Source organism: Rissa tridactyla, chromosome 3, assembly GCF_028500815.1.
Source record: "Rissa tridactyla isolate bRisTri1 chromosome 3, bRisTri1.patW.cur.20221130, whole genome shotgun sequence".
Classification (NCBI taxonomy): domain Eukaryota; kingdom Metazoa; phylum Chordata; class Aves; order Charadriiformes; family Laridae; genus Rissa; species Rissa tridactyla.
In genome coordinates this window covers 89,045,245-89,060,230 of record NC_071468.1, presented here as the reverse complement: position 1 = coordinate 89,060,230, position 14,986 = coordinate 89,045,245, and the positions used below count along the sequence as shown (strand labels likewise).

The 14,986-nt window shown below is 44.0% G+C and overlaps 2 protein-coding genes across 10 annotated transcripts in view; one reads left to right on the top strand and one right to left on the bottom strand.

Moving 5' to 3' along the window:
- Positions 1 to 3,567, top strand: part of DOP1A (DOP1 leucine zipper like protein A) — a 68,089-nt gene extending 64,522 nt beyond the window's left edge. For 3 of the 6 annotated variants that reach the window (XM_054195410.1, XM_054195411.1, XM_054195413.1), the window contains 2 exons: positions 741 to 800; positions 2,969 to 3,567. In XM_054195410.1, the coding sequence (XP_054051385.1) occupies positions 741 to 800; positions 2,969 to 3,274 (366 nt within the window). In that variant the 3' untranslated portion in view covers positions 3,275 to 3,567. Of the gene's footprint in view, positions 1 to 740; positions 801 to 2,968 lie in introns of those variants that run through there. The other 3 variants (XM_054195414.1, XM_054195415.1, XR_008465448.1) reach the window with 2 other exon arrangements.
- A 98-nt stretch (positions 3,568 to 3,665) lies between these two features.
- Positions 3,666 to 14,967, bottom strand: PGM3 (phosphoglucomutase 3). Of its 4 annotated transcripts, none has more exons than XM_054195419.1 (14): positions 14,878 to 14,967; positions 14,054 to 14,259; positions 13,288 to 13,472; positions 12,716 to 12,783; positions 12,268 to 12,401; positions 11,931 to 12,126; positions 9,310 to 9,467; positions 8,754 to 8,828; positions 8,229 to 8,312; positions 7,404 to 7,502; positions 6,969 to 7,085; positions 6,185 to 6,307; positions 5,224 to 5,397; positions 3,666 to 4,599 (listed from the first exon to the last, which is right to left on the bottom strand). In XM_054195419.1, exons 2-14 carry the CDS (start codon positions 14,255 to 14,257, stop codon positions 4,513 to 4,515), a joined length of 1,704 nt encoding a protein of 567 aa, XP_054051394.1. In that variant the 5' UTR covers positions 14,258 to 14,259; positions 14,878 to 14,967; the 3' UTR covers positions 3,666 to 4,512. The 4 variants fall into 4 exon arrangements, with proteins under 4 accessions (XP_054051394.1, XP_054051393.1, XP_054051392.1 ...); XM_054195418.1 differs by having other exon boundaries at positions 14,841 to 14,961; XM_054195417.1 differs by lacking the exon at positions 14,878 to 14,967 and adding an exon at positions 14,678 to 14,812.
- Between the last annotated feature and the right edge of the window lie 19 nt (positions 14,968 to 14,986).

Here is a 14,986-nt window from a genome sequence, read left to right as displayed (position 1 = left end):
TGACTGCTAATCAGGCATAGCCTCTAACTCTGATGTTCAGTGTAGTGTTTGACACCTGTTAGAAAGTTGTCACACTCCAGATAATCTCTCTGTGTGAATTATAATTTATATATGATGTATAATATACACATGCTGGTAAGTACAGTATGTTGAGGTAGATGTCTGAAGTCAGGACTTCCACAGTATGCTTCAAGAATGTGGAAAACTTGCTGGGATTTCTGGAACCCCCTAGTCACAGCAGCAGTTGCACACTGTGAACTGTAGCAGGGGGCATGATGATGAGAGAAACATGAGGTGATGAATACAGACTTCCAGGCCATTTCTTCTTTGCGCAGAGGAGACTACTGTTGCATATAGCTGTGGGGTTTTCTTAGAAAATAACTGTTTCTGAGCAAAATGTTCCAGTGGATCTTAATTGTCCTTCAGGGCACTGTGACTAATGCTCAGTTTCATGTAGTATGGTGTTGCTCAGGCTCTCTTGTCTGAAGGAAATGGGTTTAAAAACCTCCTTTGGCACTACTGGCGATAAACAGAACAAACGGGCAGTGCTGTTATTGTCTACTGGTGCCTTGGCCACACTAGCTCCAGACTCTGTCCTCGCTGGACCATGGACTTCTTGGGGACGGTGATTTCTCTAGCTGAAGCACAGCATCCAACCAAGCAACTGCACGGCCTTCATGGCAAAGTATTATTTTGATATATGAAATGCAGTCTGAAAGTTCTCCTCTTTCCTTCCACAGGACAAACAGGAGGACTTTAAGACGGTGGTTTTGGAGGGAATGGAGATGGCCAAGCATCAGGTGAGGGTGGCCTTTGATGCTTGAGTTGTGAAACAAGCTCGCCATAATAATACCATCACCTCAAGGCCCTGGGCAGTATTTAGCTTTCAGTAAGAACTGAGAGACATCAGCCGTGTTAGAGAACAAAGTTGAGATGTTTTTGAAGGGAAGGAATCAGGAGGGCCGTTATTTTTGTAGATAACTTCAAGTTTATTTTTAAATTAGTTTCCTACATGAAATAGATTACAAAAAGTTAGTTCTAAGAAGAATTATGTTGCATAATAAAACAACTTTTGCCAAACGGCAGGTATGAAACACACAATCCCTAATCGGTCTCTGTCAAATCAACTGCCGTTTTAAGTACCTGAGGAATTAGTGGTGTTTGCTTAGCGGGTGCTGCTGTGAGGAAATGGCTTGGACGGGTTGTATTTCATTGCTCAGAACAAGAAGGGGGGGTTTGCACGTGCTCCCCGTTTGGTTGGCTGCTGTGTGAGGCTGACCCGTGCTGCTGGGGCTGCCCGCACTCGCCACGGCGTAATGCTGAGCACGGCGGAGAACCCAGGACGCAACAGCCTCTCCTCTGTGAATCCAGTGTGAAGTTTGTAAAGGAGAAACTTTAAAAGCTGGTAGCTTTGTTAAAAGTAGGAGGCATCAACAACTCTGTGTTGGAATGCAGTCCTCGCTTTGTTTTACTTCATGATGAGCCTTTCTTTTCTTAAGAATTGTAGGTCTGGAATGGTAATCCCCTGTGACAGGGAGCCAAACCACCAGATTAAAATACTAAATCTGCTCATATTTAATTTTAACTGCGTTGGTTTTTGTGAAACGGATGTCATGTAGGCTCCTGAATTGCAAGACAGTTGCTTCATTTAAAAGGCAAAAACTGTATTTACTGAAGTATCATCTCTTGAAGAAAATCTGTTTGCTCCAAGGCCGTGCAGTCAGTGATCCTTACCTTGCGCTCTGCTCCCACTGCTGTGCTTTCCCCTTCCTTCTCCTTTCGTTACAAACCCTGCCCTTCAGGAGCTCTGCAGCCTGCAGGGCTCTCGGACACCCGCCTGGCAGGAGGTGATCAGGAGGTGGCTCTGCCTGATGTGGCTTTTGTGCTGCTTTTCTCCTTCAACAGAATAAAAACCAGTATTGCTGGAACTCTGCTTCACGGCAGAACTGCTCCACACTGGTTTGTCAGTAACAGCCCAAACAAGGTGTTTCTAGTGGTGATAGTACCTTGTTATCTAGATTTGAATTTTATTTTTTTTTTTTGACCCAAAGGAAAAAAAAAAGGAAATGAGTGAAGATTTACCATGGGAGTAGCCGGATGTTAGCGCCCCGGTACTTCAGTATGCAGATATTTAAGGCAACCCTAACTGGGGTTCCAGCAGTGTCCTGATGCTGCCTGTGAGCGTCGGGCGTGTGACTGCTGCCTTCACTGGTGGGGTTCCTGAAATTCTCTTCCTCGAAATTCCCCCCATGGAATGGAAAGTGCGTAACCCAGGTCTTCTGAGAAGATGCAATAAGTAACCGAACCATTTTCCTTTGAGGACAACTTCAAGTGTTTCCTCAGAGTCTCCGTGTGTGTTATTTCTGGTATTAAAACAGCACTGCTTTTGCTGTTCCTGAAAACTCTGAACTCTAGCTTCAAAGTGGAAATGCTTCATTTCTATTTTAACTTCCTTTGGGGTTTATTGTCACTAATGCTGGCAATTAGGACGAAGTATGAGTGCTATCAGAGACCGGCCTGCTTTGGAGAGCAGCCGAGGCAGCACACAGCTTACCCGAGCAGCAGCAATACTGGCTGTCACCAGCTTGGGCTCCTTATGTCACCAGCGGGATGCCACATCAGGAAACGGCTCCGCAGGGCGGCACGACAGGTGCCAGGGGCAGGGGCTGCCTTGCTCTGGGGCAGCCCTGGGCTGAGGCGGGGGGACTCGAACGCCCACCTGACACCCCCTTGGTGTCAGGCCGAGGACCGGCTGCCAGCCTGCACGCTCCCAGCCACCACTGCCACAAAGCCTGCTGTGTGGGGAGGAGCAGGAGATCTGCTTTGAAAGCTGCACTCCAGCATTAGGTGATAACACAGATATTTTTGGAGCACGGAAAAATACTTTATTGGGCGTTACTCATTTTATTTTTATCTGTGCTTTTTCTGGTTTTAACCTGTATTATTTCCCATTTCTCTGTATTTACAGAAAAACCCAGAGGAGGACAGCTCAGGGAAAACACTAAGTTGGGAACCTGGCCACTTGCTTTTAACCATCTACACCGTTCGCAGCATCGAGCAGCTTTTGCCTTTCTTCAATGTACTCAGCCAAGTTTTTAACAGCAAAGTCACAAGCAGATGTGTGGGACACTCAGGGAGCCCTGTCCTTTACCCCAACTGTTTTCCAAGTAAGGACATAAAAATGGAGACCCTCAAGACCTTCTCCAGCAAAGCAAGACAAAAGATAGAAGAAATGGTTGAGAAGGATTTTCTTGAAGGTGTCATAAAAACATGAACCAAACCGGTACTATTCAGCTTATATGTAGTGTAACTATTTAAATGAAATACTGTATCTTTCCCAGTTGTATAGTATTCTTTTCTTACTTTGTATGTAATGAAATACTTAATGTTGTATTTAAGTTAAATATTTGTAAATAAGAGAAAAGTTCTGGATGTGGCCTGGATCGAGTTTAAATATTGGTGGCTCATATTGATTATGGTGCCTACTATTTACAGTATATGTTTTGTTGTCTTGAGTTCTGTCTTTAAAAAAATCCTAAAAAAAATACAAGGTGCACATTTTTTCAATTTGGTTCCAGTTTATTTTTGTCCTTTTTTTTTTTTTTTTGATCCATTGGAACTTGTGCTTATTTAGCAATCTGGAAAATGTCATTATGCCAGGAGTTCATACAATGAAAGACACACTTGTCAGAGGTAGATACCCTGAACTGAAATATGCGGAGGAGGGTATTTATGTATTTATAACATTGCATCCCATTACCCTGCCCCTGTGCACTGCTGGGGAGTAGTGCAAGGGCCACAGAAGACAAGCTTGTCTCTGGCCTTTCCCTCTTAAAAGCGATTATAAAGATTATTACAGCAAATTGCTTTCTAAGCAAGACTTTAATTTCATAAAAGTATCTAATGATTAATATTATTGCAATCATATGTTTTTACTTGCAAACGCTCTTTTGTTATTTCGTTTCCCCCTTGAACCGAGGTGAAGTGAATGTCAAGACCAGTGCCCACCTCTGCCTTAGGCTGTTTGCCCACAGACGACCGGATTCTGTGGGAAGGGAGGATGATGTTTCCTCAGCTCCTGCGAGCACAGGCACAACAGAGCTCGAGTCACACGCAGCTACCGCAAGCGCGCCGAAGATGGGGGGAGCTGGACTTCAGGCACAACGTGACAGTAACCTATGAAACACGCTGGGTGGGGGGCAGAATTTCTTCTGGGCATGATCAGGCTGCTGTCTGTTGAGACGTGAGTCACCTCTAAGTCACTTCAGCTTCAGAAGTCAGACAAACTCACAGAGGGAGGGGGGAGTGTAATTCAGCAGCAAGAGCATCTCATTAAGAGGTAAGTTGTTAACAGAGGTAAAGAATAAGCAGAACAATATTCTGCTCAGTTCTGATTAACCTTTGCTATTCTCAGGAAGGGCTGGGTATGTCCATATTAGCAAATGGTAAAGAAAGTAATGTTAAAAAAAAATAAGTCAAGTTATGAACTTTAACTGTAGTTTGTATCAGTTGTTACATAGGCTGGGGCGGTGCTCCTTTTCCACCAGCGAGGTGGTAAACAGCCAGGCTCACTTCGTGGGCGAGGGCATCCGCGTTCTCCTGTGGAATGTTTCAAAAGTCAGTTACTTGGTGTCAGCATGAGAAGGTTAGAGCAAATACGCAATAGTAAGAGGCAAGCGTTTTCCTGCAAATGTTGTGCTCCCCGCTCTGTCATCCTGAGGTGTCTTCTGCCACTGTGGTCATGCTGGCAGGAAGAAGCAGGGAGGTGCACGTGAAGGGGGAAGAGCAGGAGCACTGCTTTTGCTGTCAACTTTAAGTTCACCTGTGGACTAATTCTTAACAGCAGACAAAGTGTTGGGTTTTTTTATTTTGCCTCTTATGAAATCATGCAGTTACGGGCTGCTTTGGTAACTTTTTTCTTGACCATGACTTCTCAGAAAAGGCTGATTTTTCCTTTCAAAGTCATCTGGTGTCGTATCTGCCTTTATAAACATTTAACTTTTAAAGATAAACATTGAGAACAGCAAACATCACCTTTATAAATAAAAGAAAATCCAAAGAGACTTTTTGTGATCACTCAGGTTTTCTCCAAAGTTAGCACGTGTTAAATGTGATGACGTGACGAGTATGTAAACATCCTTCTCCCTCCATCACCCAATGCTACGCAGAAGATGGTTTAACATAAACAAATCTACTTCATACATGAAGTGTTTAAGCTCTGACCTGTGTGTCTGCTTCAGCGTATATTCTGACTACATCTTCTGTTCCCGATGGACGGACAAATGCTCGTGACAATTTGTACTCCTTTACAAGCGCATCAATTTTCTCCTGCAGTCCTGGAGGTGTAACCGCCCGCCGTTCTGCATCCGTTGTGTCAATAACTCTCCTGTCTGCAACCTGCGGCATCAGAAACAGCCAGTTTATTTGTGCGCTGGAGTTGTATGATAAGAGCAGAACGGAAAAGGTCACAGATAAGACAGAACTTCAGGTTCTGAGGAAGAGCTGAATTTGGGAGTTCCCTGCTTAACTCCAACACTTTGGGATCTCTGCTCAGCTATAGCTCAGCATGGATTAGCCGAGTCCTGGGGGGGGACTCAGCTTGGAAAAAGAGTCAGTTCTGAACATGCCTCCTTGGGCAGCCTCTGAACTGAACCCGCAACTTCTCCTCCCAGTAGATCAGACAGCTTAAACTTTCTCTTCTGGTAAATTTGGAGCCCAGAGTTCCCTTGCTGTGTTGAACAGAATGCCACCACACAGGAGGCTGTTCTGCTCGAGCTCTTTGAGTACTGAAGATAAAGACATAAGAGTTTGAACATTCAGTTCATACAAAATTCAAGCTATACGCAGCAAGAAAAATCCAGTTGCCCAGCAGGCAGAGACCTTAGAAAAATAGGATTTTTGTACATTGAAAGGTAAGAAAGAAATTCTAAGTTAAAATTTGTACAGTTTTGGTCAGGTTTTTCCATTTAACATAGTTGGCTATTATTGCATCAATTTTATAAGTCATATTTTTATTTTAGTCCAAGTGAAATTCTGGTCCCTCCTCTGGGTTGGTTGTTTGGCCTACTTCTGCCCTTTAATGGGCTGTTTCAGCTTTGAAATAAAGCTTATCTAAATTTATGCGGGCAAGAGGTGCTCACAGCAGGGGCCCAAGTGACCTGAGCATGAGTGGTGTGTAACTCACCTGAACTTTGAGCAGCCGATTGGGAAGATCGGTGTAGAGGGCATCCCACTGTTGCACTGTCAGACCTTTCAAAGCCAGGATTGCTTCAATTACCAACATGTCTGAGACAGCATCGCCGACTGTCTGTCAACAGGAAGGGAAGAAACACTGGAGCAGTCAACACTGAAGAAACGAAGGCATGATTTGATCAGCGGAAGAGAGTGAAAACGCAGCCAGGCTGACGTGCCTCACTCGGGGTAGCTGAGGATGGGTGGTTTGTTGGTGGGGTGCTGTTGTTTTGTTTTTAACTCCTTATCATACTGACCCTGGGGTAAGAACAGCAGATACTTGTAACAGCTCTGCCAAGGGCAAGTGCTAGTCCTCCCCTCACCTTTGTGCTGAGGTGCAGAACAAAGCTGCTTAAAGCTGGTCTCTGAAGGACTATTTGGCACTACCCCAGAGGAATAACGTCTGTGCTAAGATGGGGAGTCCCAGTGTTGTGTGGACATGGGCACTGGATCACCCCCATCCTCCCGTACCCCCTAAGTTAGTGAAAAACATCACATGAAAGGTTACTTGCTGTTGAATCGTGAACAAGTCCCACCCCTTCTTTGGGTCCTGAAGCATAAAGGCTGCACCAGATAAAAGCATTCTGCATCCGCTCAGGAGAAAGTATTAAATCTCTCTAAAGAAGGCTGTTCCTGCTCTTTTCTTCTTGGGCCCCCCCCAGCAGCCTGACAGGTACTCACAAACAGGGTTAGCCCCGTGACTGTCAACATAGTGATTTGCTTCTCACAGTTTTTACCTGATTAATCAGGTCAATCATGTTTTCAAGCACCTTCGCTGCTTCTCTTTTTTCATCATCTTTCTCCTCTTTTGCCAGTTGTCTTACTTTAGTTTCAGCAGCTTTACTAAATAATACCTAGAATAACAAGACAAGTTTGTCAAGATCAGCCCTCATCACGGTATGTGCTGCAATGAGGAAAAAGCTTTTAGCATTTAAGACCAAATAACTGTCATTAATGTTTTCTACCATGAATTCCCATCCCCATATAAAACACAGGATTTGGTGACAATGCTACAATAAAAAAAGTAAGTGGAAAAAAGTCTGTTCTCAAACAAGGAGAGAAAAGTCCTGTTTATAAATGTAAACAGGAAGTGAAAGACATCCTTCTCCATCTAATTCAACTAAAATGTTGTACATATTGGCTGATGTTACACATTACGTGCTTATACTTACCGTACCATGTCCGTTTGCCTCAAAATAAACACCAACATCAAACTCCTGGGCCTTGTGATGCAAGTGCTTCACCCCTGTTTTGACACAGTGCACAGGTACCTGCAGCCCAAGGATACGCAGAGAACATCAATGGTGTCAGAGACTCTCCTCCGTAGATGGGAACTGCGGGTAAAGTGCCAGGAGCCGAGCAGCACCCTGGGTAAACTGTTACAAACTAACCACCATTTCACAACTACTGATGCCCCAGAGCTAAAATTACCTGCTATTTCTGCAGATCCAATTAAAAAAATTTCATTTATTCAAGTGGAAATAAAAGCTGATTTTTTTTATTTTTATTTTTTAAATAAATAAGCAAAACCCCAAACCAAGAAAAGTACAATGTATTTTATGATTTCAGGGAACACACCAGATTTCTATCCAAACTGAAGTAATACCTTAGCTCAATTTCCATATTGAACAACATTTAGCCTGTTGCAGAAAATGAAACAGCCAGTGTCAAAGCACCAAGGAGCCTTTACCGACTCACTTCATTGCAAAGCCATGAAGTCCACAACTTGTTCCAGAAGTAACAAGGGATTTTGTTTAGCTTTTGCCAAACTTTTTTTTTTTTTAAACTAGTAAAGGCTGACTAGAACTTTTTCAGCTTTGCTCGCTTGCGTTTCCTTTTTACCACCAAGTCGCTGCTGCAGCTTTGAAAGAGTCATTTATTTTAGCCTAGTTTAAGTTTTCCTAGCAATCTTATTACAGTAGCATTTATTTTAAAAGTAAACAAGCTTGCAGTAAAGAACATTTACAGAAAAATACCAGGAAAAATATGGAGAATACCTTCAGTGTTTCCTCGAGGTAGTGTGTCGAACTCCCATTGGCATATGCTGTTTGTACCACTGCCATCTTTAAGGCCTGTCCCACCTGAGCAAACCAAGAAGCAAAAAGCGCTTTACTACCCGATAGGCACACAGCCAGACGAGTAGGGTAAATGGTAGGATAATCGGAATAATTAAACATACGTTCTCCTACAGACACTTAAAAGTCCTGGGCATCGGAGGAAGGCACCAGCTCACAGAGAACTTCTATACGGTTAAGACAACAGGAATTCTGTTCAAGTTTTTGCGTATCTTTTTTTTTTGTGGCTGGCTTGAAGCAGCTCTCCAAGCTGTAGGCTTTCCAAACCCCTCTTCCACATTCAGCAAGCTCAGTGCACTGGCCAGACACACGGCGTTACATGAGGCCTTATACACACGCGGTAAAGTCAAAGCTTCCAGTGCAAAGCAAGCAAAGGCTGGTGGCAAGCACAAGTTCTCCTCACTGGCCAGCTTCTCTGCCACAGCGTAAAAAAGCAAAGACAGGTACCTTGTCTAGGTTTAGTATCATAGACACCAAGTCTAGGAGGACTTCTGAAAAAGAAAAGCTTTTTCTCTTTATCCCCTGTGGAGAGAGGACGCTCTGCGGCAGACTGGTTTTGGAATGGTGACATACAAACCCCTCCATTGCCACGACCAAGTTCTCATGCAAATGTAATGCCCAACCTTCATAAAGCTTCGCAGAAATGTTGAGGGAAGCACTGAACCCCAAATTAATGAAATATTAATGAAAGATACCAAAACAAAGAGAAAGGAACATCAATACTTCGTACACTGAAACTGGAAAAAAGTTCTCTCCCACTGAGAAAAGGTTCCAGGTTAAAATATCAGTGCTCAGATTTTTATCTGGAGCGTGGAAGTCATACCCTTGTAAAAACACCATTTTAGCCATACCAGTGAGGTACAGGATTGATCTCTTTTTAAACTGGGTTCACTTTAGGTAGATGTAGAGAGACCGCATACATACAAACCAACACAGCTTCCTTAAGACTATTTTACACTTTACAAATTCAAGTGTCATCATTCATTTCATACGTTAGAGTTACCTTGGCAAGAAGTTCTTTAAGGAAGATACTAATTAAAGTTGCTATTTTATCTCCATCGATTAAGTGAAAATGGCCAGTTGCATCCTTATAGTAGTAAACAATTCTATCTGCATCGCCATCAAATGAGCAGCATCTCTCACTGGGCTTCATGTCTAGCCCTAGTGCACACAGAGTTAAAAATGCAAGTTAGAGAGAGAAAAAGACACAAAAATGTTTAAATTAGTCCCAGTGCAGATCTCACGTGGAAATTAGGTCTGGGCAGACACACACACACAACTAATGGTCTGAAATAGACATTGCTTTTCCTAAGAGACTGCAACAGGGAAGCTGTATTGAATGGCAACTGAAAAGTGCATATTCATCTCAAAAATATAAATATTGATATAAAAAGCACAGGTTCTCTAAACATTTACTACACTATGTCTTCTCCCCAAATGTCTATGAAAATCAGTCACAGAACATGTGTGTAGTCACATCTCTAAATTTTGGAAATAAGCACTGAAATAAGTCAATTATGGCACAAAGTGAAAAACCTGGCAGCAGAAGAACATCCACCCCTTTTCTCTCCCACTCAGTCACCACAGAGCATATTGAGTCGCACACATCACCCACAGACCGAGCCAAATCACTTTCCCCCGCAGAGCAAGCCAGTGTGTGCAGGGTGACACGCGGGCATGAGCCTGAAGCAGCGAGTGGCAGCTGACCTCAGCTGGACACGGGGCAGCAGCACGCTGCGCAGCCCTGGCCACAGAGGCAAACCACACTCAGGCAGAGGAGGGCTCCAGAGCCATGTCACCTGCCTTTCCTGGCAGGTGGCAGCTCCACTGTGCACTCTTGGTACAACACTACTGTGTACTTCACCCTCCAAGACACATGGGAATTAACTATTTTTTCCCTTGCATCAAAAATGTTTTTCTTCAGCAAGTATTTTGGGCCTTTTTAACGTTATTCCATTCCCACTCGACACATCTGCACCTCCCCTTTGCTTCCTTTTGCACAGGAGACACACTCTCCTAATGCAAGACAAGCCTGTGTCCCCATGCCAGCGAAGCCACCACTGAAGTGCAACTACAACAGGAGGCAGTGCATAAATCCTACCATTGAAAAACCAGCCCCACTCCAAAACAACCATGACCAAGACTTCTCAGAGCTGTACAAAAAACATACAAGTGGATCTGCTGGCCATAAAATACCTCACGTTTAGTTCGATGGATATTCAATTTATACAACAATGTATATAACGCAAAGAGTACCTGCCTCAAAAAATTTTCCAGGCTTAATGCCAATAGAGAAATAGCTGGAAAGCAGCCACCACCTGACACAGCAATGCCACACAAAAATTAACTGCTCTTTTATTAAGGTACATCTTGCTTTTCTTTAAGATAAGCCTTATTAACATTACAGTTAACATTAACCTCAGAATCCCTTTCCCACAAACTGCAGCTGGCCATTCCCTAGGCTGATTTCAGAGTCCGAACTCAGCAGGGAGCTCCAAAGGGCAGACTGCACGCTGTTAACTCCTTCTTGGCAAAAAACACTTTAACACACAAGCAGACAGGAAAACTGTCCCACACTGCTGACACCTCGTCCTTCAGAGCACAGGCAACTATACCGCAAAACTTGCCTGTTTCTTCTCCTGCATGTCTACAGGGACACAGGACAATACATCCCACTGCCACTGAGGTCCTCAAGCTAAAGCACGAGGTAATGGCAACTGCAACATTTAACAGGTTGAGACTCCCCATGACTCTAAACAGGAAGCTGTTACCACTTAACACTTCAGAGAAATCAGATCATTTATTTCAGCGAATGATTAGGAAACCACGTTTTCTTTTCAGAGCACATCCCTGCATGGAAACCATCAAGGGGTCTTAAAGCCACAATCCAGATGACACACAAGCGTCCACCGCCAGCAGGGACTGCCGCTGTGCTGCTCCCCTTTCTGCTGCTCCCCTTTCTGCATTTCTCCAGCACGCGAACAGCGTAGCAAGAGGGGAAACAACACTGTACTTCAGTGTTCAGATGCGGCTAGCAGCTGCAGTGCAGCTGCAGATGTCAAATGGAGAGTCCAGTTTAGCCTCAAATAATCTAACATCCAAACTAGCCTGCTCCCCCAGTCCAGGGATTTTCTTTTATGAGCTTTACGTGAGGTCGGTTGAAATAATTTCCTCACTGGTTTATGTTAATCAGTCATTCTGCTGGCATCAAGCTGCTAATTATCCCAGCTCTTCCTCAGGAACCTGGAAAAGTGTCTGCAATCCCATCCCACAATGTAAATGTTTCTTGATAACACAAAGGGAAGAAAAGTAAATAACAGTAAGCCAGTCCTGACTGATCTTTGGACTGCACCAGCTTCACACTCAGACCAGAATGTCAAACGTATTTCAGACAGTCAGAGACATGCTGTACTCCTCCAAAAAAATTAGACTAACATAAAACCAGGGATGTGCCAAACCCAGCCCTACGATTCTCCTTTTCCATTGCGCAAGCAGAACGATTCACGCAGTCACTTAGTAAGAAACAGGGAGTTCAGCTCATACAAAGATGGTATGTCACTGCTAGACTCTGAGCCTTCAGCTCTGGAGAGGAGGTAAAAGGACATAAAATTACAGACTACGTACCTCTAGGTGGTTTCTGGTGAACTTTCACAAAATCTGCACCACATAAGTGATTGAGTTTCTCCTTGGTTCCATCATTATATAGGTGAATTTGCACCTCCTTTGGAAAGTAGGGCTGCATTTCTGATAGTTTCAGGGCTCCTATTCCATTGGCACAGTCAATCTTCAGGTGCCTCTGACTCTCTCCAGAGCTGGGAGACTTAGCACAAGGGAAGAAGAGGCAAAGTGAACTCATACCCTAGTGAAACCATGAGGCATGCTGAATTTGAAATTTCAGGCTAACAAACAGAAGACATTCATTTTGTACATTTGCATGAAGAAGACAACATCCAGTATTCACCTGTTTTATCAGCTCCGTAAAAGCTTTGGATAGTTTTTCGTAGTAACCTTCCAGCGTTGCTTTCCCATACTGCCCTTGGGTGTTCTGACAGCAGACCATGTAATGTAGCTGTGGTGTTGTCACCAGACCATAATCTAGCATAAAATAAAAGGCACAATATTCAGAAATAGAATAGTAAATTGATTCCCCCTTAAAGGTTGTACAGTATTTGCTATTCTACACTAAACAGACAAATGTGGTACAGAAAACCCATATGAAATTTTTCAAGTTCTGTTATGAAAAGACGAACCCTCCCACCTTGCATTAAAGCCAGAAAACTACTCTGAAAGAAGACTGTTACAAGCAAAAATGGAAATGATGTCTGAGCCACTGCTTTAGGGCTACATTAACAGAGTCACATTTACATAAAAACTTGAAATCAGACTAGAACTGCAAAAGTTTAACATACCATGGTACTGACCACCTAGAACGGAGATACCATCTATTACTGACTGTGAAAGTTTCTCGCTGCTTGGCCTGGAAAACAATAGATGAAACTGATAACCTTTGCAGAAGACATTTATGTATGGACTTGAGAAGGAAGCACATGTGAAAGTAGACTCTACAAGCTTCCTGCCAGTAGACTTGGATTCAATATGAAGAAATCCATACCTTTTTCTATCGTAGGCCTCTCCCAACAAAGAAGTTTGAAAGCCACCACCCCAGAGAATTGCAAAGACAAGTAAACTGTTGAACATACGTGGAGGTCACACAGTACACACAGAAAAAACAGCCAAACCCCCAGTAAAGCATCCTGTTCAGAAACAGCACTAGGAAGTTCTCATAACTACCAGGGAAGCTAATATAGGAAAAGCATCGGAAAACTTTTGTTTATTGCTATAATCATAAATTAATAGGTAGCAGACCAGACAAACAAAAACCCCATAATCTGGCTGTGGAGGGCTAAACTTCCAAAAGCACCCATGAACAAAGCATTGGCACTTCCATAAAATCAGCACACACACAGCATTTTGTAATTACCTGGTATCTCTACCAATAAAAACTGAAGCATCCTGGTGCTGGTTCACTGCTGCTTTTTGGCAGATCTCAGTTATTATTTTCTGTAATTCTTGCTCCTCTGCATTTGCTAGTTGTGTAGCATACTCTTCCCAGGAAGGGTGCAGCATTTCTCCAAGAGGATCAACCAGCTTTACGCCATTATCTTCCTTATAAAAAGAACAAAATACAGTAAGCCTAAAAGGGGGAAACTTAATAAAATCTCTTTGAAGACAGCTGACATATGGTTCAATCGCATTGCTTCTTTAAATATGGAGCATTTCTGGGAAGCAATAAGTTAGCTGTTTATTTAAACCTCCAACGAGCCCAAAAAAGTAATGTAACCTGCATATTAAGTACCGACTTTTTCACTATTATAAGGGGAGATCCTAATAACCTGGCATGCTCCACAGCAGCAAAAGTCTAAATGCCAATTTTGTAATTGCTGCATTTATTTTTTAAACTTGCAGATTTTGCTCAAAGGTTTATCTCTTCTCAAGAGTCCTCGCAGCTTGCCAACGTTACAAATTTCCTATGTTACAGCATTTCCACAAGAGAAAATGACGCTTGTGTGTAGAGAGAAAAGTAACTTCAAACATGCCCGGGATCATATTTATAGGGAGCAGACTAAACACACCCTTTAAGCAGGTCCAAGTGCCTTCAGGATCTGGTCTCTCAGTACCACAAAGAGCTTTTGATTCCACCAGACCAATCACATCTACTTTCTTTTTAAAGAAAAGGTTGTTCTTACTTCAGGATTGTGAGATGCTGTAACCACGATGCCAATAGTAGATGCCACGGCTTTGGACCTGAGAACTGCCAGCAAGCCCATGCGGAACATGACGTGATCAAGCTGTTCGGCCTTGGTGCGAAATCCGGCAGTGCCATACTGAAGAGTGAGTCCAGCAGGTTTAGGATGCAATGCTGAGTATTTCTTAAGGGCTTCAGTATCCATTTCTAGAGAAGGAAGTAACACAGATACAAGTGAGAGAAGTCAAGTCAGTAAGTTTCACAATTTGCACTTTGAAGTGCAGATATCTTAAACCGTTCACATCAAAACCCTTGGTGGGACTGCGAGGGGGACCACTACCAGAGTAATTCAGGAAGGAGCCCCTACATGCCCAGTACAGCATCGGATAAGTGGGGCTCGACCAGATTTCACCAGACCAAGAAGGTGATTTAGGTGAGGAAAGCCACCATTCTGTCAGCTGCACCCAGGGATCCTAATAAAGTTATTGCAAAGGGCTGGCCATTTCTCACTGTAATGTTAGCCACCCAGTGGCCACGACTCCATATATTAACTTTTGAGCTCAAAAGCAGCCTGTCCTCCCTCCTCAAGCCCTGATAGCCACAGGGAAACCCCCAGCAGCATCACCTGGATGTTTTACTCAGACGCCGGCCCTTCACCGACCCACCCCACGCCCTCAGGCAGCCTGAGGTGCAGACAGCCGTGAGGGCCGGCAGGAGAGGCGGTCACCCAGAGGCCCTCCACCACAAGCAGCCCCTTCCCTGCACGCCTGAGAGCCTCGGGGACCCACCCGAGCCCACTCGCGATGGGAGCAGAGCCCCACTCACAACCGCTCAATCTCCACCCGCCGCAGCCGCCACCACCGCAACGCTCCCCTTCCGGAGCCGGCGCGGCCTCACCCTCAAACTGCGCCCGCCCATTGGCCACGCCCACTGT